Source organism: Lacerta agilis, chromosome 1 (assembly GCF_009819535.1).
Source record: "Lacerta agilis isolate rLacAgi1 chromosome 1, rLacAgi1.pri, whole genome shotgun sequence".
Taxonomy (NCBI): domain Eukaryota; kingdom Metazoa; phylum Chordata; class Lepidosauria; order Squamata; family Lacertidae; genus Lacerta; species Lacerta agilis.
In genome coordinates, this window is record NC_046312.1 from 95,967,478 (window position 1) to 95,990,523 (window position 23,046).

Sequence of the window (23,046 nt, forward strand, 5' to 3'; positions counted from 1 at the left end):
ACTTCTTCAGATACACTGAAACAGAAGTCACTAGATCCTTAAATATAGTGAGGGAGTGGGAGGGGTATTACTCAGAGGGTGGTGGGAATGGGTGATCAGCTGATAGGTGTGGAAAACCTGTTGACGACTCTTAACGTGTGCATCTGAAGAATCTGAAGAAGTGTGCATGCACACTTAAGCTCATACCAAGAACAAACTTAGTTGGTCTCTAAGGTGCTACTGAAAGGAATTTATTATTATTATTATTTTGTTTCGACTACGGCAGACCAACACTGCTACCTACCTGTAACTGGTGAAAATAAGATACCATTCTTTGATATCATTTATCAGAAGATGTGTTACTAAAGTGATTGAGGTACATTGTATAAAAGAAAGAGAGGTACCAGAATTCTTAACTAACATCTGATTGACAGCTCCCCAAAGGACCTCATGCAGTATGTGAACAGATATTAAGAATGTTCAGAACCACAAACTCCACAAAATTGTGAGACAAGTCTTTCAGTGGTTTTGTGGTGCATTTCATTTGCTATTTTCGCTTCTGAGCTGTTATGAAATACAATCATCCAAATGTCAAGTTATTATTATTTGTGGGTTGTTGTTTTTTTTTTAAGGCTAATGAGTTCACTATTTCTTTTTTAGGCTTCAATGTTGACTTTTTCAAGATTCCACCATACCCTTCCTTGAGGGATTTTTTTTTTTTTCAAAGTGCAAAAGAAAACTGTCTTCAGGTATCAGCCAAAATGATACACAACAAAGGGGACTCTTAAAAGTATCCAGCTGTACTCTCCACATCCTCTAAGTCAGGCGCTGGGAATCTATGGCCCTTCAGATATTGCTGGAGAACTGCCCCCATAATCTCTATTTGCCACACTGGCTGGGGCTCATGAGAATTGGGTCCAACAACACAGGAAGGGCCACAGCCTCCTCATTTCTGATCTAAGATATTTTGCCATCAAAGTGTTTTCCCGTACCATATTACTTGAGGTGACAGTGGCAGCAGTATTATCACTAAAACCTCATACTAAAGGACAATCTCTCATTCAGATGCAGAATTAATTGCCCAATTGTTTCCCCTGCATGCACCATGGAGGCTTATTCCCACCTACACCCTGCAGTATGAATGGACATGCCATCAGGTGCCCTGTGGACATGTACCTCTGTCAAGCTTTTGAGGTACATTGAAGTACATCAAGGTGGATCAAGGTTGTCCAGGTAGATTGGCTGCAGATAAATGTCTGCTCATGAGGAAATGAATCTTCTAAAGCAGGTAACATCTGGTCAGGAGGAATTATATAGATAGACCAATATATCATTGTGGTGGAATCTTCTAGAATCTAAGTGGCTTAGGTAACATATCAACTGCATACTCCTGCTTCTATGAATTAATATCAACTTTAGAGGTCTAGCTGTTGGTGCCACCTAAAGTATCCACTGAATGAGCAAAAGAGACACAGCTTTTTATGCAGTGGTACCACAGCTCGATGGCAGAAAGTGAGGACTTGATGGCAGAAAGTGAGGAGGAATTGAAGAACCTTTTAATGAGGGTGAAAGAGGAAAGCGCAAAATATGGTCTGAAGCTCAACATCAAAAAAACTAAGATCATGGCCACTGGTCCCATCACCTCCTGGCAAATAGAAGGGGAAGAAATGGAGGCAGTGAGAGATTTCACTTTCTTGGGTTCCATGATCACTGCAGATGGTGACAGCAGTCACGAAATTAGAAGACGCCTGCTTCTTGGGAGAAAAGCAATGACAAACCTAGACAGCATCTTAAAAAGCAAAGACATCACCTTGCCAACAAAGGTCCGTATAGTTAAAGCTATGGTTTTCCCAGTAGTAATGTATGGAAGTGAGAGCTGGACCATCAAGAAGGCTGATCGCTGAAGAATTGATGCTTTTGTATTATGGTGCTGGAGGAGACTCTTGAGAGTCCCATGGACTGCAAGAAGATCAAACCTATCCATTCTCAAGGAAATCGGCCCTGAGTGCTCACTAGAAGGACAGATCCTGAAGTTGAGGCTCCAGTACTTTGGCCACCTCATGAGAAGAGAAGACTCCCTGGAAAAGACCCTGATGTTGGGAAAGATGGAGGGCACAAGGAGAAGGGGACGACAAAGGATGAGATGGTTGGACAGTATTCTCGAAGCTACTAACATGAGTTTGGCCAAACTGCGGGAGGCAGTGAATGATAGGCGTGCCTGGCGTGCTCTGGTCCATGGGGTCACGAAGAGTCGGACACGACTGAACGACTGAACAACAACAACCACAGCTCTGGAGAGCTCTTCCTATCCAAAATTGCTTTTTTCCATCAGAGATTTTCAGCTTATTTTTAAATGTAGAACAACTTTCAGTTCTATTGTTGCTAGGGCTTTTTAAATGTGAAACATAATTTAACCTCACTACTGTTTGTTTTCTACTGCTGATTATATTATGTTTTAATAATCTGTGTTGTCTGAACGTTAATGGCTATGTTGTAATCGTTCTTATGGATTGTTGCTATGGTTGATGATAGAGATGATGATAAGCGTTTAGTTCTTGGCTTGTGGCTAACATCCTTAGCCAATATTCAGCACCAAACGCTCAATGAAAACAATGTCACACAGTAAAGATGACTACACAGTTGTTACAGGAAAGTACCAATACCAGTGTTTCTACAAATTATTTTAAAAATTTGTCACCAATACCATCAGGGCCAGCTGCAGAGATTTTGCTGCAGAATGGTGCTTCCCCCATTCCATGTAAGAAAGCTGAGCAGAGTGACAGGTGGGTAGAGTCCTTCACCGCATGCGAGGCCAGCAATCTGGTTTAGGGAGTGCAGAACAGGCTGCATGACAAAATGACAGTGTGGACTCTACACTACTAAGCATCTGCCACCAGAGGCAGCCTCATCACTTTGCTGAATGGTAGGGCTGGCCCTGAATTCCACATTAGACAAGAGTCATCAAGAACAAATGCATTCAGCAAGGCATGGTTTTGCCGCTACTTTCCAATGAAGATTATCACTCAGAGGCACAAGTACAGTTTCAATGCCAGGCTAGGCACAGGATCAGACAACAGTTGCATTTGAAGCTTCAGAACAACCTTCACCACAAAAGGAAGATTAAACACATGTCAGTAACAGGCTGAGGAACCAACATCTGTGGTCCGAGTTCTCATATATTTGCTGTTCATGAGAGAAAGCTGATAATCCCAATAGGACTAACATCATCTACCAGGAACCACGCAACTCCTGATGGTGGTCCTAGGTAGTCATGTGAAGCTAGCAGCCACATTGCACTGGATCAATGCTATGATATAGTTGAGATGCCAGCAGTGCAGAGGGTGGGACCAGCTGACCCTCAGAGGACCTTGCAACTCTACAATCCTATGCTGGATAAACTAGGAAATGCGGGGAATTTAAAATAGTGAGCACTAATGTAGGATGGGGCTCACCTTGCAGAGCTTCCCCTCATACCTTTCTCTGAATCCCAACCAGAAAGTACTAACCCCCCTCCAACTAGCTTATTTTAGATGGAGTGAATTGTGGAACTAGTGTCTCACACCTTAATGTATTAAGGATGTAAAAAAAAAAAAAAACCTTCTTGATATTTCTGCAGATAATTGTTCCACTTCATTAAAAATTATTCAGGAACCATATTTGCAAAAGAAGACACTCAATTTTGGAGGTTTTTTTTTTTAAAAAAAGACTTCAAAAGGTTGGGTTACTACTTCAGCTCTCGGCACATTGTGTACTCAGAGCAGACCCCTTAAAATCAGTAGACTGAAGTTAGTCATACATCCATTCATTTCTGTAGGCTACTCTGACGTATTACTAAGCTGGAAGAAGTCTATATTTGTAGAATCATTGAATCATAGAACTGTAGAGCTGGAAGGGACCATGAGGGCTATCTAGTCCAACCCCCTGCAATACAGGAATCTTTTGCCCAACATGGAGCTTGAACCCATGACTGACTCTGAGATTAAGAGTCTTATGCTCTACTAGCAGGTCATGGGTTCCTAACTGAAAAGTACAGAGCTATGTCATAATTGTGCATTACTTCAACTTAAGAAATGTCTGTTTAGCTTATGCTGGTCTAAATCCAAGACTTTATGAGGATAAGCATTGTAAAGCCTATATGCCACGTTTCTCCAACTTACGCCCAAAGTGTTGTGTATGTTTTCCTCTTTAAAAAACAATCCACAGCTTCACATTGCAGGGGGCAGGGAGAGAAAAGCCCATAGGCTAGAGAAAAAGCATTATGCTGCTGACCCCTGCTTTAAGAGTGTAATAAATCAATGTTCAAGTAGTGTTATTTCTTTAAAATTGAAGTATGGCTAAATATTGTTCTGATATATAATTTGCCATGAAAGGCATTTTCTTTAAGAGAGCTTTTGTTGTTTGGCCCTGTGTGGATGCTGAATAATGGAATTCTCAGCAAGCAGAATATAGGGAGCCTGTACAGTAACTGATGCATAATCATACATTTTGCTGTCAGCTCTGGCATCCTCTTCATTTTGCTTGCAAGGGTCTGGATAGCATAATCACAGTGTGGTTGTTTGTCAGCAAGCATAAAGTGTTGAAATCTCTGCACTTCAGCTGCCAGCCAATCCAAGATGTGTGATTTACATAACACCCCCCCCAACCGCCCTGCTCCAGCGCTATATTTGTTTACACCAACAATCAACATCCACTTTCAACCTGAATGCATTTTATTTAAAATTAAAGACATAGCAAAACAACGACAGAACAAGACTGAATGACAAGAGACACGGCGAAGAATATGTTCTGCCTTGCGCAACGGCAGCTCCCAGAAAAGTTTCCATAGAAAGCTAAAACAAACAAGTAAGCTGTGGAAGGAAGGAAACGAGGGCATAAGCGGAGCACTTCAACAAACTGATAAGTGAACGAAGGGTGATTGTCATCTCTCACTGTTGTGCCCTCCTTGTGCTTAAAGTTCTTTCGATTTAAGGTGATAATAAGAAATTAATTGGTCATCATTTCAAGCTCACTTGATTTAAAAATATTACAAAGAAAGGATAATACAGAATACAACAGTGCATTAAAAGTTAGAATAGGGGTCACAGAATCAGAATTGTGGAGTTGGAAGGGAGTCCTAGGATCATATAGCAAACCTCTCTGCAATGCAGGAATGTGCAGCTGTCCCATACGGGGATCAAACTTGCAATCTTGGCATTATCAGCAGCATGCTCTAACCAGCTGAGCTGTCCAGGCTGTTAGATGTTACTGTAGTTGCGTGGCATGGGAGTCAGCTTTTCACAAGTGACTTCCATGCATCTGAGGCAGGGATGAGGGACCTATGGTCTGTGTGTCCCTCTTGGCTTGCCAGGCTTCCCCACTTGGCCCACAAAGCCATACTCATGCACCTTACAGCTGGTAAGGGTGGAGCTTGCCCAAATATCACTTTGTGCAGCTCCCAAAGTGCCTGACAACCAGCTGGCTCTTGGGAACCTTTGTAGTGCTGCACAAAGCAAGGGCCCGTCACTAAGCAGGATCACTCCCCCTTCACATCAGCCTCCAAATGATTTGCATCCCTGTGGGTATCAAATGCATATTTGTGAAGGCAAATATACCCGCGGAAACAAGAATAGAAGCTGCAGGGGGAGAAACAGAAAGCAAGACAAGGGTTAAGCGCTCCTTCCCCTAACATTTAGCCCTTCCAAATTACCTCTTCCTGAAATACCCATTGGATGCTTGCACCAGTTTTTGCAACTCATGTGTAGTTCTAGCCTTAATCTAGGCTTGCATGCCAAATATACTTCATGGTTACTGAGTGGCCACAAACCATTTCTGTATTGGTTTATTAGACACAGAAATACTTTGATGGCTGCCTATTCTAAATCTGAACTATTCTGAACTAATGACCTTTCTATAAAAAATATTTCTACAGGAAATGAAAGGAAAATATTCTAGTAATTGTGTAGTATTCATAGAATCATGGAATTGTAGAGTTGGAAGGATGGACAAGGGTCATCTAATCCAACTCCCTTCAATGCAGGAATCTTTCATCCAACGTGGGGCTCAAACCCACAACCCTGAATTGAGTCTACAAGCTGAGCTATCCTGTTCAACTAAATTTTCCTCAGAGTCAACCCACTAAATTGCAGAACATGACTAAATTAGGTCCATTACCTTCATTAGGTCTTCTCTAAGGAAAACTGGTTGACTGCACTCAATATCCTGAAAGCATGTAAACTGAGAGAAGCAATAATGTGTAAGTAGGTACAATTAGATAAAAGAGAGGGAAACATATCAACATTTCATGTTTATTCAGAGCTGTTGACTCAGTACCTCCCATGAGAAGGTAGAAGTGCAACAATACTGCCTGATCTGCTTTGAGAAATGGAAGCAATATATTTTAAAGGTAGAAACAGCACTTTTCTAATGTACCCTAACCTTAAAAGTTAGAGGCAAACTTAAGGCATTGTCTGTCTATCTCTGCCCTCCCCACCATTCTTCCTTCTAGGTTCTTCCAGTCATGGGTTTCTATTTAGTTGTGTATTTTTGCAACAAAGCAAGGATGGTGCTTCCTTGTTCTCTCAGCTGAAGGGATAATCAATGCAATACTGTATGGGGAATAAGGCAGATTGCATGGCTGGAAGGGTATTCTGAACTGCTTTTTTCTTTGTCTGAAAGTTAAAAGTGCTTTGGAAATATACAGCCTTTTCATGCCATGTGTGGTTGCTTCACAGTTCCCTCCTTGCCACTTTCAAGCTGGTTTATGTGCGTGTCAAGAGAAGTTTGGGAGAATGAATTTTTGCCTGTCTTAAATTCCCTGTATGACAGACATAGGAAGTTGCTGTGGAATTTGTACAACTGCCAAAATAACAAATCTCCCAGAAGACTACGGGAATCAAATGTGAATAGATATGCTAAGGTGTAGAGAGAATTATGACTGATAGGAAGAAAGAAGTAAAGCAAAAATCTTATTAGCTAACTGTATTAATTAGGCTAGAAAGATAGCACAGTGACATTTTAGATGGTCTTCGTCAGAGGCTGTGGATTGGGCTTTAATAATTTTCCTCACTAAGTTTAATGCCATCTAATTAGCTCATCTCACCCTGCAGATTTGCTCAGTTCGCTTGAAATGAATTTAAACATATACATAGACAAGATCAGAACAAAATAGGCTTAAGCTCTTCCCTTTCTTTGATGCCATGATAGCGCCATTAATACACTGGGATATGGTCTAAGCAAACCTCTGGTAATGGGATGTACCGCCTTTTGTAGTGAGGCTGCCAATATACGTGCCACGATATAAAAATGGAAGATTAGTATGTTAATCCAAGCTAAATGTCCTATTTAACATGCTTGGTAATAAGAAACTTCCTTAGGTGATAATGCATTTCTAAGGCAGATATATTTGAAAAGTTAAAGAGAAGTGGAAAAAAACACCTTACTTTTCTGACACCTTCTTCCAACATAACCTTCCATGCAGGAGCACACGTTGTTTCTCATACACTGTCCATTGTTTTTACAAGGAGGATTGCAGAAAGCTAATTTGAAAAAGCAAAGAAAGAAAGTAAATGCCTCACTACTAATGTGACTGGGAACTGCAGCATAATCTCTAGGCAGCATGATGCTATGGAGTGCAGTACCAGCAAGAATAATAATATCCAAGACTCCAGATTCGTGTAGTTCATGTTTCCACAGCTGCTTGTTTCTAGCCATAAGAGTTGCTGTGGCATTGGGGGAGAGGGAAATTATGATGTTTTCACACTTAATTGAGGTGCTGTGGTTGATATGACCTGGACACAAAGGGCTCTCTCCCCCATGCCATATTCCCAATCCATCTTTCCTTCTCCAAACTGAAAGAAAAACCCTGTGAGGGAAAACTCCATCGCAAATCACTTGTTCATGGTTTTCCAAACTTGGATCTCCAGCCATTTTTGAACTACAACTCCCACCATCCCTAGCTAGCAGGACCAATGGTCAGGGATGATGGGAATTGTAGTCCAAAAGAGCTGGAGACTCAAGTTTGGGAAATCTTGCCTTAGTCAATAACACCACGTGAAGATTGGTTTTTTGTTTTTTTTGGCAGTGTTCTACAAATGCACAAAACCAAATAGGACAGAATGATATATGTCAGAAATTGTATAGTAAATAAAACATCTATGGCAGAAAAAACCTATTGATTGCTCTCACACATTAGCAGGGAGGAGTAAAGTGGGAACAATGTTTCCTGTGACATGCAAACACAGTCTTTTTGTGATTAGATCAGGTTAAGATTAGGAAAATATGCATGCATTTGTAACCAAAAGTTTATATCAGTGCCTCTGCCCCCCCCCCAAATAAGAGAAGAAAAGATCCAGCTAGACTGTTTCTATGGGTGTCAAAACAACTCAGTTAGTGAAAGTTCAGCCCTTGATAAAGAAGAGAAGAAGAAGTAGTTTATAGTCTGTCCTTCTCATTTACACTGAATTTAGATTAATGTGGGTAAGTATCAGACTATTTCCTATAATTGTGAACATACTGGGATGTGGAATAATAAAATGCTGTCTTCTACACTGTGTAACATTTTGCCAACATATACTTTGAAGTTCAGTTAATTACACATTGCAAATCCGTTTGTAATGGTACATTCAATATATTTTTCACACATTCTACTCTGTTGCAGAAGAGAAAGTATAGAATGCTTTAACCTATCACACAGCTTTCAGTTGAGGCATTATTCTACACATCCTCTAAACAATATGCCAGCTACACGGTAGGTGACTTGTTCTGGATAAAACTGTGATGCAAGTGGATGTAGCAAATAATTGATTGAGATGTTAAAGTAGAGGAAAGGCATATTTTCACCAGTGGGATTCTATTTTTTCCATCTTACCGAATTGACACTGAGGTCCAAAGAAACCATGAGGACAAGCACACGTATTTGGCCGAATGCAGGTCCCACCATTTAGGCAAACAGGATTGCAAACAGCTGCATACAATTGAGGAGAAATGCATTAATTAGTAGACAACCATACATTTTTATTCCTGGTATTTCATAAACAATGGAGAATCCTTGCTTTAAACAAGGGTCATGATCCAAAATGGCACCTAAAACAATGCTTCACCGTAATCAAGACATCTCCCTCACCCCATACCAGCAGTGTATTTTATTTCAATTGTTTTGTAATCTTTCTCTCAGGTGGGTTTGTATTCCTGAGGCATAATGTGTTCCTCTTTGGGCAGTTTTGGATGGCTGATCAGTGGTTTTTGGGGGGTGGAGTGGAGGAAGGGGGATTGGTGTAAGCAAGTTAGGCTTTCCCAGCTTGTTGGAAATGTGGTGCTATTGAGATCTTCCATACGCTGACATAACTTCAATTGTTCATAGCACATAAGAGGTGTGCATTGCATTTTAGAATTGCTGTAAAGGATTTGAGGAGTCTGTCAAGAAAATCTATAAACCACTTAAACTGGCATTTGTGTGCACAAATCATATTGGTCTCCTATTGGACAAAAACACCCTAAGAGAACCCAGGCTTGTTTTATTGGTTTGTGGATCAAATGAGAGAGTTTATAAACATGCATTTCAATATTTGTCATTTGCTCCAAACAAACCATCTTGCGACAGGCTTAGTAGTTTATATGAATAAGATGTTCATTTCAGCATGCATAATCCTCCCCCTGAAATCCATGAGCATTATATGTGGGGCAAAAAACAATGCAGGACAGCACTCTATGGGCACAATCTAGAGAAAGTGAGGTTCACTTAATTGCCATTGAAACTGATTTTCCTCAAGTGCGTTAATAAAAAATGTGTGTCTCTTTTATCCCTAAATGCGAACACACTATTATTGCAGAAAAGATTTGCAGGGGCTGCAAAAAGACAGCAATCGAACAGTCCCAGAGATTTCCTGAAACCAATCAACAGTATAACAGCAGGAATGTACGGTGCAGGGGGACAATGCTGTGATGCCACCTTCTTAACAGCTGCATTGCTACTGCTTACTGGGGCAGGGAGAGAGTAGTGGCAAGATCAGGACTGCATGGGGGCACTGGCAGGTGCACCCGATTCACGCTGCTGCTGCTTCTGTGCACCTTCAACCTTCCCACCATGCCTGCCCCCATATTGTCTCAGCAAGCAACAGCAACGACACAGCTGGGAGGCTGGTAGTACAGCACTGTCCCACTGCAACAGACGCTCCTGTAAATAAATAAATTTATTTAATTATACAAGTATTTATATACCATTGTATCCGGGTGGCTTACAATGTCAAAACACTAAGCACTGTTTGAAAAAATAATCATCAGATAATCAATAAAGTGACTGGTTAATAAGTACAGATAGGGTGAACTTACAGAATCAGCTGTTTGCCACAATCAGCCATTTGGAACTTTCTTCTCCATTATAACCACTTACCGGTATTTTAAAGGAAAGGCCTGGTGCTGTAATGTTTTTATTGTATGTGAACTTTCAGGGGTGTGTGTGTGTGTGTGTGAAAATCTCAAGTGACTGGTTAATCAAAAATAAAATTCAATAGCTGCAAATCCCTGAATCCATGTGAGCTAAAAAAAAAAAAAAAAAAAAAAGTCTTCAGGAGATGCCTAAAAATCAAAAGTGTGGACACCTTCCAATATCTTCTGGAAGACCGTTGTAATACAGGGAACAACTAATAGTGCCCCTCTGGAAGATCTCAACAATAGAACTGGGATGTATGGGCTCAGGTGGTCCTTACCAAAAACAATATTGACAAGTGAACTCCAGGTTCTCTGGAAAAGAGGGAGTCACCAAACACTTCTACAGGTAGCTCTAGGACTTGTAGAACCAAAGAGAGATGCTCTATACAACATGGTCTTTCAAGAACTACATGCTACAGTTCCTGAGCTCTCGATGGCATTTCCTATGCACTGGCAGAAAGAGCCAACAGACTGTGACGTTCAACTAGTGGCAAGTGGGAGTGGCACAAGTCCCACAATAGTCAAGGGCATCTGAGATCCTGGAGCAAGAGCAAGAACTACTTATAGGATAGGTGTCACCAGATCAGAGGGACAGGAAACAGTGTCTAAAGGGACTTTTGTCCCTCACTCACAATAAACATGTGATATAATGTCAAATCTGGTTATAAATATAAATTAGGCAGTCAGAACCATAAGGAGACTGAACAGTGGAGCTTAAACAATGCCAATCAGCCCTCTGATTTTTTTCAAAACAGACAACACAGAAGGAGAGGGGGGCTCTGCTAGAAGTACATGCTGGATCTAGACAAATGATGGATGGGCATTTCCTCCAAGTGAGGGTGTTGCACCCTTAAGCTATAAAGGATTCTGCTGTACATTTTTACCTGTCTCACACAAAGGGCTGCTCCATCCAGGTTTGCATTCACATTCATCCGGGGCAATGCATTTCCCACCATTGTGACAATGCCTATTACATACCACTAAAAAAACAAATTAGACCAAGGTTATTTGAGCAAAGTACAAAGTACTGGTTTGTGTGTTGTTGTTTTTGCTTCAAATTGTGCAGAGCAGCTATGGAAATTTTCTCAGCCCATTTGTTACTAAAACTGAAATGAGAATAAAATCGAAAATTCTTTCTGGTAGCACCTTAGAGACCAACTGAGTTTGTTCCTGGTATGAGCTTTCGTGTGCATGCACACTTCTTCAGATACACTGAAACAGAAGTCACCAGATCCTTAAATATAGTGGGGGAGTGGGGAGGGGTATTACTCAGAAGGGTGGTGGGAGTGGGTGATAGGCTGATAAGTGTGGAAAACCTGTTGACGACTCTAAACGGCTGCAGTTAGTCTTGCAGGGAAATGCAAGGGGTGAGATGGCTAAAGATGGCTTTGTTATGTATAATGAGTAAGAATCCAATGTCTTTGTTCAAACCAGGTTTCTCCATGGTTTTAAGTTTGGTGATTAGTTGCAATTCAGCCACTTCTCTTTCCAGTCTATTTCTGAAATTTCTTTGTATTAAGACAGCTACTTTGAGATCTTTTATAGAATGTCCTGGGAGATTGAAGTGTTCTCCTACTGGTTTCTCTGTCTTGTGATTCCTGATATCAGATTTATGTCCATTTATCCTTTGGCGTAGGGTTTGGCCTGTTTGTCCATATAGAGAGCTGAAGGGCACTGTTGGCATTTGATTGCATACACAATGTTGGAAGATGAGCAATTAAATAGTCCTGAGATGGTGTGTTTGATGTTGTTGGGACCAGTAATGGTGTTATCCGGGTTTATGTGGCAGCAAAGTTGGCATCTGGGTTTATTGCAGGCTCTGGTACCAGTGTCCATGTTGAGTCCTGTTTTTGTATTATTGTGGGTGAGGAGCTGTTTGAGATTGGGTGGCTGTTTGTATGCGATGAAGGGTCTTCCTCCCAGAGCTTGAGAAAGAGAACTGTCATTGTCTAGGACACCCGCATGGCCCCACAGTATGCCAACATCTTCATGGCAGATTTAGAACAACGTTCCCTAAACTCCTACCCACTCAAACCTCTCTTGTACCTGCGTTACATTGATGATATTTTTATTATCTGGACACATGGTCAACAGACCCTGGACACCTTCCACAAGACATTCAATGACTTTCACCCCACCATCAACCTAACTATGAACCAATCTATGCAAGAAATACACTTTTTGGACACTACTATAAAAATACAGGATGGACACATAGACACCACCTTATACCGTAAACCAACTGACCGACAAACATATCTACATGCTTCTAGCTACCATCCCAAACATACCAAACAATCCATTGTATATAGCCAGGCCCTACGTTACAGCCGCATCTGTTCCAACTCTACAGACAGAGACTCTCACCTAAGAGATCTACAGCAAACCTTTTTAGAACTAAAATATCCACCTGATGAAGTTAAACAACAGATCGACAGAGCCAGACTGATACCCAGAGAGAACTTGCTGCAAGACAGACCCAAAAAAAAAATAACAGAACACCACTAGTCATCACATACAGCTCCCAAGTTAAAACAGTACAACGCATCATCAGAGATCTACAACCTCTCCTAGACAATGACAGTTCTCTTTCTCAAGCTCTGGGAGGAAGACCCTTCATCGCATACAAACAGCCACCCAATCTCAAACAGCTCCTCACCCACAATAATACAAAAACAGGACTCAACATGGACACTGGTACCAGAGCCTGCAATAAACCCAGATGCCAACTTTGCTGCCACATAAACCCGGATAACACCATTACTGGTCCCAACAACATCAAACACACCATCTCAGGACTATTTAATTGCTCATCTTCCAACATTGTGTATGCAATCAAATGCCAACAGTGCCCTTCAGCTCTCTATATTGGACAAACAGGCCAAACCCTACGCCAAAGGATAAATGGACATAAATCTGATATCAGGAATCACAAGACAGAGAAACCAGTAGGAGAACACTTCAATCTCCCAGGACATTCTATAAAAGATCTCAAAGTAGCTGTCTTAATACAAAGAAATTTCAGAAATAGACTGGAAAGAGAAGTGGCTGAATTGCAACTAATCACCAAACTTAAAACCATGGAGAAACCTGGTTTGAACAAAGACATTGGATTCTTATCTCATTATACATAACAAAGCCATCTTTAGCCATCTCACCCCTTGCATTTCCCTGCAAGACTAACTGCAGCCGTTTAGAGTCGTCAACAGGTTTTCCACACTTATCAGCCTATCACCCACTCCCACCACCCTTCTGAGTAATACCCCTCCCCACTCCCCCACTATATTTAAGGATCTGGTGACTTCTGTTTCAGTGTATCTGAAGAAGTGTGCATGCACACGAAAGCTCATACCAGGAACAAACTCAGTTGGTCTCTAAGGTGCTACCAGAAAGAATTTTCGATTTTGTTTTGACTATGGCAGACCAACACGGCTACCCACCTGTAACTGAAATGAGAATGATATGTCACTTCCTTTTGTTTCCTGTTGAATTATAGACTACTTTGAAAGGATTTATACAGAGGCACTTTTTGAATATTCCAGTAATATAAGCGCAGGGATATATATTTTTTTTTTAAAAATCCATCCTGGGTAACCTAGTGTTCAAACACAGAGCAAAGAGTGCCATTACAACACTATAATACACATTTTGTGGTTTAACGGTAATATAGACAGCTTTTGTTCTAAGGCAGATTATTTTGCTAACCACCTTTAACAATAGTTTTAACCTTAATGACAAAGTTTGCTACTTTTTATTTTCTCTTGAGTATTTTGCATTTGCTTGCATAGCCTTGAATTCCATAAGCATTATTGTACACAAGTCTTCTGTTATCAGTGCTCATGCACAGCAAGGTGGGCAGACTTTTTATATAATCGTAATGCACTTTAGGAAACCACAGCACAGGGGTGATATTCAGACTTAAATATATTTGTAGACTGTAGCTGCTACTCAGCTGTGTGCTGCTACCGAAGATGCCTCATTTCAGTCATCTTGCTGTTGCTCACCAGGTACTGGTGAGACTGGAACAGGGCAAATGTACCAGCAGAGCCAATATGCCGCTTCTTCTGGTGTGTTTGCACAATTCCAACCTTACCACCACCACCACTTCCTCTCTAACTCCCAGTAAGCAGCAGTGATGTGATCAAGCAGAGGTCAGATGAACAGCATGGCCCTATCACAGTGTCCACTAGCACATATGAAAATTAAACGTAGGCTGCATTCTAGGATAATGTGCTTCAAATACAGGGATGACAACAAAGAAAATAATTAAATTCAAGAAAGGCAAAATAAAAAAGATGCACATACGTGTTTCACATCTAGGACCCACAAATCCATAAACACAGGAACAGATATTTGGAGTGATGCATGTTCCTCCATTCTCACATGAGGGATCACAAACTGCTACATTAAAATACAGAAAGCAGATAATTAGAGATTTGATATGGTATAACAGGTTAGCTACAATCAGGAGCCCCAGTGACCTGTACTCTGTTATTCTCACATAGCATTTTTCTATATTCCATGACTGCAAAATATGAACCTTCAAGATCGCAGTAACAGCACAAGTCAATGATTAGAAGAGAGGGCATCAATAGCTGTGTCAGCACCACCTCCTAGAATCTGAAGGTTACACCAGTATTTCAGAATCATTACGAGAGTGCTAATTGCCCATATTTATTTGTTTGCGATTTGATGTCTGCCTACTCAAGAGTTCCAGGCGAGGAGAAAACAATAACATTAAAATCACAATTGACAATAAATCAATCAGCACCATAAAATTAAGGCCAAACACCAATAAAACAGATGGCAGAAGCAAATATGAAACATCTCCATACCACTCCCCACCCACCCAAAAATGAGCAGAGATGTGCATCTTTACATATCATGTTTGCCCAATCTGAAATAGCTTTTGAGTCAGTGTCTTAGAAATGAAGGGAACAATTCAGCACGACGTTAAGGCAATTGTTCAACCCGGGAAGCATTTCAGCTTGCTAGATGGTACAATTGCTCCTTTCCTTTCCCAGAACACTGTCCCAGGGGTTCTATTGTACTATATGTACTAGGAAGCAGAAGAATTATGAAAGGGTGGGGCGCTACTGTGAGAGAGGGGGTTATTTTTGGAGGGGGCTATTGGTTTTTGTATTATTTATTTGTGTTTTTATCTTGTGAACTGCCATGATAGCTTTTTAATAATAATAATAATAATATAATAAATAATAATATAATAATAATAATAATAATTTGTGTCTGGTTTCCACCTACCTTGAAAGCCTCAGAAAGACCTGCAGCTTAATCAATTTATTTTTTAAAGGCGTAAGTTGGGCTGGGAAATTCAGCTCCTTCTCAAGTTTCAGGTGCCTGTATTCTGACATCCATTTGCAAGGTCCTTGAAGTCATTAATATTTTGGTGGACCCATCTTACTAGGCATACTACTACTCTGTTTTAAGGTACAAACCCAGTTGAGAAGCCACCCCCTCTTTGCAACAGTATTTGGTTTCTGCATATTGATCAGCATAATTGGACAGTTCTGTGCTTCTGAATGGATTAGTACAAACTTTAGAAAAAAATTAATTGTAATGGCAATGTTCTGTGAAATCCACCTAAAGCTTTCCTAAAACAGTTGCAACAAATTCAGCATTTTTACCATTAAATGAAAAGAAGATGGGCATTTTATATAATGCTGCAGATCAGTAACCATCCAAATAATATCATAGTATATGGCCGAAGCCGCTATTGTTTTACGAAGTGATACAGTCAGTCATATTGGGGTGGGGATGTTCCTGAAAATTGTTAGCTATTTTAACAACTAGTGTCACATGTCCCTGTAAGGCATAAAATTCACCAAGTATTATGTATTTCTTTTCTCTTTGTGAGTCATCTTTCTCTTTTCATCATAACTTAAATTGTGAAGGGCACTGCAATTTTTCACTTCCCATGCCAAATCACTTCACCTATTATTTCACACATTTATACAGAATATGAAATTAAAAGAAATCTGCTGCTTTTAGGAAGCCAGAGTTGAAAAGTGAACATCCTGGTTAGAGAAAACATAAGAAAGATATATAAAGTATAACTAGCAAGCTGTCACCAATAATTTTTTTAGTACTAAATGGCTTTCCAAAGCCTGTTCATGTCTCTTATGTGACAATTTTCTTCCCATCCTACAAACTCTCCACAACTTATTTTTTTTAAAATAAAATGACCCATTTTTGCTCACATTTTCTTATGTTGGCAGAAAATAGTAATAAGGAGAACATTATTTCAGCAAATTGACAATTTTATTGCAAAAAATATATATCGAAGTAAAGCTTCTTCCAAACTATTTCCACCATATAAGGATTCAATGCTTTTTTTTTTGTTTCAATGGCCTTTAAATATCAGAGAGTGATGATATGGTCACCACAATGTTTGATTTCCCATTTTTAATGTGAGAACACAGAAATTGCTGAGAATGGGGAGGCATCTCTTGTGAGCCTAAGGAGACTCCTGTTTAATATAAGAAAATGCAAGTTACAGGGGTGAAATGGGGGGGGGAGGTTTTGAAGGGGCAAAGATATGAAACAGAAGTGATGTCAGCTAAAATGGCAAAGAACAGAGGAAGTTTCACTCCTCTGTTCACCTCTTGATAACCCCGCTCAATTTTCAGATAACCCCTAATTTATCATTCTAGATTGGGAAAGCATAAGGCTCATTTACATTTCCAGCCCAAAGTTTTCCATGCAAAACTCCCCACAGGTTACCACAATGGTCAATCTACACACAATCTAATAACATACATAAAACCGTTACATATATAAAACCAATTCTCTCTATATAAGCAGTCTGAAACGACAAGAGCACATTCAAAGAATCAACTGAAATCCAAAACATATACCAACTGGGATAAACATTTTAGAAGGCTTATTGAAAAAGGAATGTGTTTAACAGGCACTGGAAAAACAATAGAGCTTGTATTAGTAAGGGGAAAAAAGTTTAAGGATCTAAAATAAATGCGTCACATTTTCCATGTTATACAAGAACAAGGAAAGTGCAAAAAACTAGTTTCTATACTGCTGACTTTTGTTTCTGGATGGACATGCTACAACCCAAGCACAGGTATGCTAAAACCATGGAACTGACCATTGTTTTGGCTGGGAAAGCAGGGGGAAAAGAAACATAGGTAAGTTCTATATCCAGATGGAGATGGGAGTGGGAAGTTACTGTAGCATTTCTTATCTTTATCTGCTCAACTGCGAACAACATTCACAAGACCTGGAAGCTCCAAGATATTTTCTAGACTTCGGGTTTTTTTAATTTTTTTAAAAAATAATCATTTTCATTTAACTCTTTAATACACTGTCTTCTTGTATCTAGTGAGTCTCCCAAACATGTTGAGACCACTACCTTTTTTTTTTTTTGAATGGCTCAGTTCACTTCCACCCAATTTCTCAATTAGATGACGTGATAAGAATCATCACGTTAGGCCTGTAAAACTATAAATGCAATGTGCTCAAGGACTCAAATAGTGTTAATTCACTGAACTAAGTGTAACTTACATCGAAATAAACTTGCAGATCTTTAAAAATCACTTTTATTTTTAAAAAATAAAACACCAGGCCATATTTGCAGGCCTCTCCAACATAACATCTGGGATTCTCGCAAAAATCAGTGCTGTGTGATTGCACTTATTTTGGCATTCAGAAATACAAACAGCTTATGTAAAATAAAATAAAAATTAACGGTAGATTTATTACTGAAACTATGATTAGCATAAATGAAACAGCCTATGCAACATTCATCTTGTTACTCTGGATGTGTTCTGATGAAGGTGAAGCTACATTCGGTTTTTTACTTCACCTAATTAAACAATTAAGGGAGAAACAACCTGTTCAAAACAGACCACAGACGTCATTAGAGAGTTTCATGTAATTACTGATCACAGTCCCATCAAGAGCTGTTGCTGTGCAATCACTATTTAAAATGGATGTACATGAACAAGAGTGGTGCCTGGCGGATAATAGCTGTAGTAAATTATTTATCTACATCTAGAATAATTACATGATAAAATAAAGCCTGATGTCTGGGGCCTGCGGACAAGCCCAGTGATTCTCAACATTTAACTGCATATGATATGATTGAAGGAGGTACTCTAGATTAAGTGGTTTATGAACTGCAGCCTATAATAAAAGCTAACACAACTGTGGCAAATGGATGGCAGCCTTTGTCCAATAGAGGTTGCTGTTTCTAATAAGCTTGAGTAAAGCGTACCACAATATTTTAAGAACCATATTAGGCAATGTAAACTTTGAGGCATGGCAGCTCAAAGCTGTCATGAATACAGATGAGAGGTATGAGGCCCATTTGATTAAGACATTTGAATTATTACTGAAATTTAAACTAGTAAAATACTAGCTTCAACATTTTATCTCAGCCATGAAAAGTTGCCTCATTTTAATCTTCCTTTGGGCAACAAAGCCACAGCCATAATCTTTGCACATCTATCTGGATATTCCATTGTAAATATGCCACTGGTATAAATCTCAGGGGAGAAGAATTACATACGAAATACAATTATTTTTTGCATGTATTCATAATGATGAAAAGTTAATTTTGTCAGGCACAAGTGCTACTCAACGTTTAGCATTCTCATCCTCAATTTATTCCCTCCACAAGACATTTATTTACTGTATTCTACAGTTCTCTGAAGGCCTCATTTGTCAAGAATATTAGCCTACTGTAGGATTTTGCATTACTTTATTGTTTTAACTCTCTAACTACCTCAGCACCCTGGCTCTCACACCAGGAGTTAGGAAGGATATATTATTATTATTATTATTATTATTATTATTATTATTATTATTTTCTGCAAACCTAATTTTAATATGCATATTTGACATGCAAAAGCAACAAACTCCACCCTGAGCTATCACAAAGTCTGCCACCTGGTACCTCAAAGAATAAATGTCTGTCCGTGTCCTTGTAATACACAGTGCTTAAATGCAGTGCCTGATGTAGGTTTAAAAAATGGAAATGGGATTGCTAGGCCAGACTCAGTTCTACCAGCCTGAAAGAAGTGGAATTGTACTCCACTTTAATCACCACTTAAAATAAGGTTTTTTATATTTTGTTGGTTCTTTGAGAAGGGTAGGTACATACAGCACTTCATGTCGCAAAGAAAGAAAGAAAATGGCAACAGCCTTTTCCTATTTTTTTTTATTCAGTGCAGCACATATTCTGGTGCACTGTGCTACATTTCAGAAGCACTACGGATATCTCACTTGCAGATCCTGCATAGGTAGAATATTCATGATTCCTTAAGCCCTAAATCAGTGGTAGCTACCCAAGACATGACACGAGTGATACAATTAGTAACTGTGTAAATGCTTTTTAAAAGAGAGAATAGCAGGCACAGGGGGTTCAGAACAGATCCCAAGCGGTGGTGTGTGTGTGTGTGGTTTTTTCCTGTAGCAATTTTATAAAATTCCATTATCTCATGATTTGGGGAAAATGCTTTTGTAATTCTGGAAGCACAAAACTGTGGGGGAGGAGAAAGGAGGAGAGAGAAGTGGAGGGATTTGATGGCATGGGAGAACGAAGAAGGGCCTGTTAAGAGTAATGTATCTGTGGAGGCAGTTGTTAGCACAGAAGGCTGAAGAAGAAGAGTTTGGATTTGATCCCACTTTATCACTACACGAAGGAGTCTCAAAGCAACTAACATTCTCTTTTCCCTTCCTCCCCACAACAAACACTCTGTGAGGTAGGTGAGTGGGGCTGATAGACTTCAAAGAAGTGTGACTATCCCAAGGTCACCAGCAGCTGCATGTGGAGGAGTGGAGACGCGAACCCAGTTCACCAGACTACGAGTCTACCACTCTTAACCACTACACCACACTGGAAGGTGGGAAAAGGAAATTTTGAAACAGGGAGTTTGGTTTTTGTTACCAGATTATTTATCTGAGCCCAGTGATTTCACACACCAGAAGATCAAGTGCCACATCGGCAAAATGTTGAATGTACAGTATGTGGCATGATTAGGGTCTGGGAATTTCTGTGAACTTGAGCTTTTAGAAACCAGTGAAAGGTTTTAATTTGTGGAAGGCTTCTAGTGTGGGTGGATGATGGATTGTCTTTATTTTAAATGAGTAGACTTTTTGCAATTGGGAATACAGTTTAGAGACCAAGATTTCACACTGTATGGAAAATCAATGGCTAAATTTGGGGAGCAAAAAATAAATAGTGTATGTGTACATGTCTGTCTGTCTATATAATTTTACTAGATGTTGCTGTGTTGGTTTTGACATGATTTTGTTTCTTCTATGAATGCTGAGTGTCTAGGGGAAAGGAATTGGTCCATTATTTTCCTGCAGTAATTTAACAAACAATAAATAACATGGTTAATCTTAAAATAAATAAACATAATCTGTATTAATTCAAAAGGGACAATCAGCATATGCTGGTTGCAAAGGCTGTCACACAGTTTTAAAAAAAATGCTGAACTGTATTTTGTAAACTAAAATATTAACTATGAATGAAAAAGTACCTCACAAACTACACTGTAATTTGTTTAATAGAATAAGGTCCCAGAGATTAAGTAGTTAATAACCAAATATACAAAGTAACCTATTAGCACTTGCTATGGCCATGAATAACTAGCACCTGACTTATGAGCATCTATTTTCAGGTGCATATATGAAAACTTGAGATAGGCAGTGGTAAACCTGCCTAATATATGGGGCTAGACAAGTCCTAGGAACAGCAGGTGAAAAGCTACATTTCTTGGGCAAATAGATTTTCATGCATATGGGAATTTAATTAATTAATAGCACAGGTTATTTAATAATAAAATGATGAATTTAATTTGCAAGAAGAATTTGAAAGAGGAATATACCCAGTCTCCCGTAATTGTGTATAACATTATTTCACTGTGCTCCTTTAAATTGTCTAATTAATGTGCTAATTTAAGCAGGAAAGTTAATCATCTTTTTCATAATGCAACACAGTGATTATATCTCTGGAGACATGTATATCAGGTCATAGGACAATTATCCCCTCCTCACCTCCAGACTACTAGTGGAAGATTTTAAAAGTAAAGTTATAATTTGGTACAATATAGGTTGTGAGCAATTGTATAGTTAATAGATTCTACATTCTGTTAGTTTCATTTATGCTTGTTTTAAAGTTACAGACAACAAAAGCATTTTCCCATTTTTCATTCAAGTAATTTGGTTATAAATTTCAGTGGTCAACTTGTTGGAAGTAGACTCTACTTCTAAATGTTGTGAGTTCAGACCTTTCTCCCTCTATCTCTCATACCAAATAGTTGGTCCTAGTAGTTGCTCCTAAGTGAGTGCACAGTCTAGCAGTTGCTAGTGTATCAGCACATGATCCATGATTCTGGAAAATCAAAACTAGCCAGATATGATGTTGGATCCATAGGATGTTGGACACAGACATGCCCTTTGTCAAATGGAAGGGCTCCTTCCATTCATGGAAGAGATTCCAATCCATGTAGGCTCCCACTAAAGGAAGGCAGGGAGAAAATTTCACCAATTCCCCTTCCCCTTGTTCCATGTGCCAACTTCTGCACTGTTTCAGTATTCCTCAACCTCCAAAGCACCTTTTCAGGAAATATGGGGGAAGTAGAAATCTGAAAGAAAAAGAAAGAAAAAAAAACCAAAACCCTGGCTGCCTCCCCTTCCACTGGCACAAATGTCCCATGGGAAGTTTCATTGTTCCTTAGAATAAAGAAACAGTGACTGAACAGCCATATCTCAGCCACATCAATCCAACAAGCTATATTTTACCCTTTATCCTCTACTCATAGTTTATTCTCTGCATAGCTTCCCTGCTGCAAAATAGGCAGTGTGGTTTTTGTGCATGTGGCAGAGTCTACCTCACCAACTCTGACCTCAACAGTTTGTTTATTTACTATTTGTTTTATTTATATTCTGCCTTATATCCACCACAGTTCCTGATACATTAATTGAAATAAAGATTGTAAACCCATTTGCACACTCAGATTCCTGACCTATATACACATAGTAGATGCGATTAGTATACTACATACTTATACACTGTAAGTGTAAATGTGTTTATAAGTAAAACACCAACCCAACACTTGAAATGATGGAAATATTAACACAGGCACCACTTTCTTCACGTCTCTTACCTTGACATTCAATTCCATCACCGCTGTATCCAAATGGACAGGGTCCACATCTGAATTCCCTCCTTTGTTGGCTCACAAAGCACACCACTGAAACATGGTGTATCTGCACAGGTGACTTTCTTTCAAGTAGCAACCTATTAATGGGTGTGGAAAGGCCCAAATGATTGGCTGGGGAGCATGAGGCTTTCTGCCCAAGATGTCCATACTGGGACCCTTGTTTTTGTAGAAGCCCTGCTGGGCGGATGGGGCCTTGTGGGGTTATACCAGAAAAAGTAGCTTTCAGATGGGATGAGGAGGCCAGTGGTGTTGCTAAAACAGAAGGTACCTGGGTGGCCTGCTTTAAAACCAAGAGCAGGTCTAGTGTGTGATGTCCCAAGAGACTTTTTTCCAAAGACTGTCCATCAAATGAGTATGATCTGCTGATCAGCATGTGGCCTTGTATTTAATTTCTGTTGAGTGGAAACATTTCTTCTGGCAAGTGACTGGGCATGAATCTTATAGTGTGATAAGATTT

At 39.6% G+C, this 23,046-nt stretch overlaps 1 protein-coding gene across 1 annotated transcript in view; it reads right to left on the reverse strand.

Annotated features, from left to right (window-relative positions):
- Positions 1 to 23,046, reverse strand: part of LOC117046728 (von Willebrand factor D and EGF domain-containing protein-like) — a 165,346-nt gene that overhangs the window by 22,961 nt on the left and 119,339 nt on the right. The window contains 5 exon segments of the mRNA XM_033149089.1: positions 7,398 to 7,493; positions 8,825 to 8,920; positions 11,268 to 11,363; positions 14,689 to 14,784; positions 22,533 to 22,967. Coding sequence (XP_033004980.1) covers positions 7,398 to 7,493; positions 8,825 to 8,920; positions 11,268 to 11,363; positions 14,689 to 14,784; positions 22,533 to 22,967 — 819 coding nt within the window.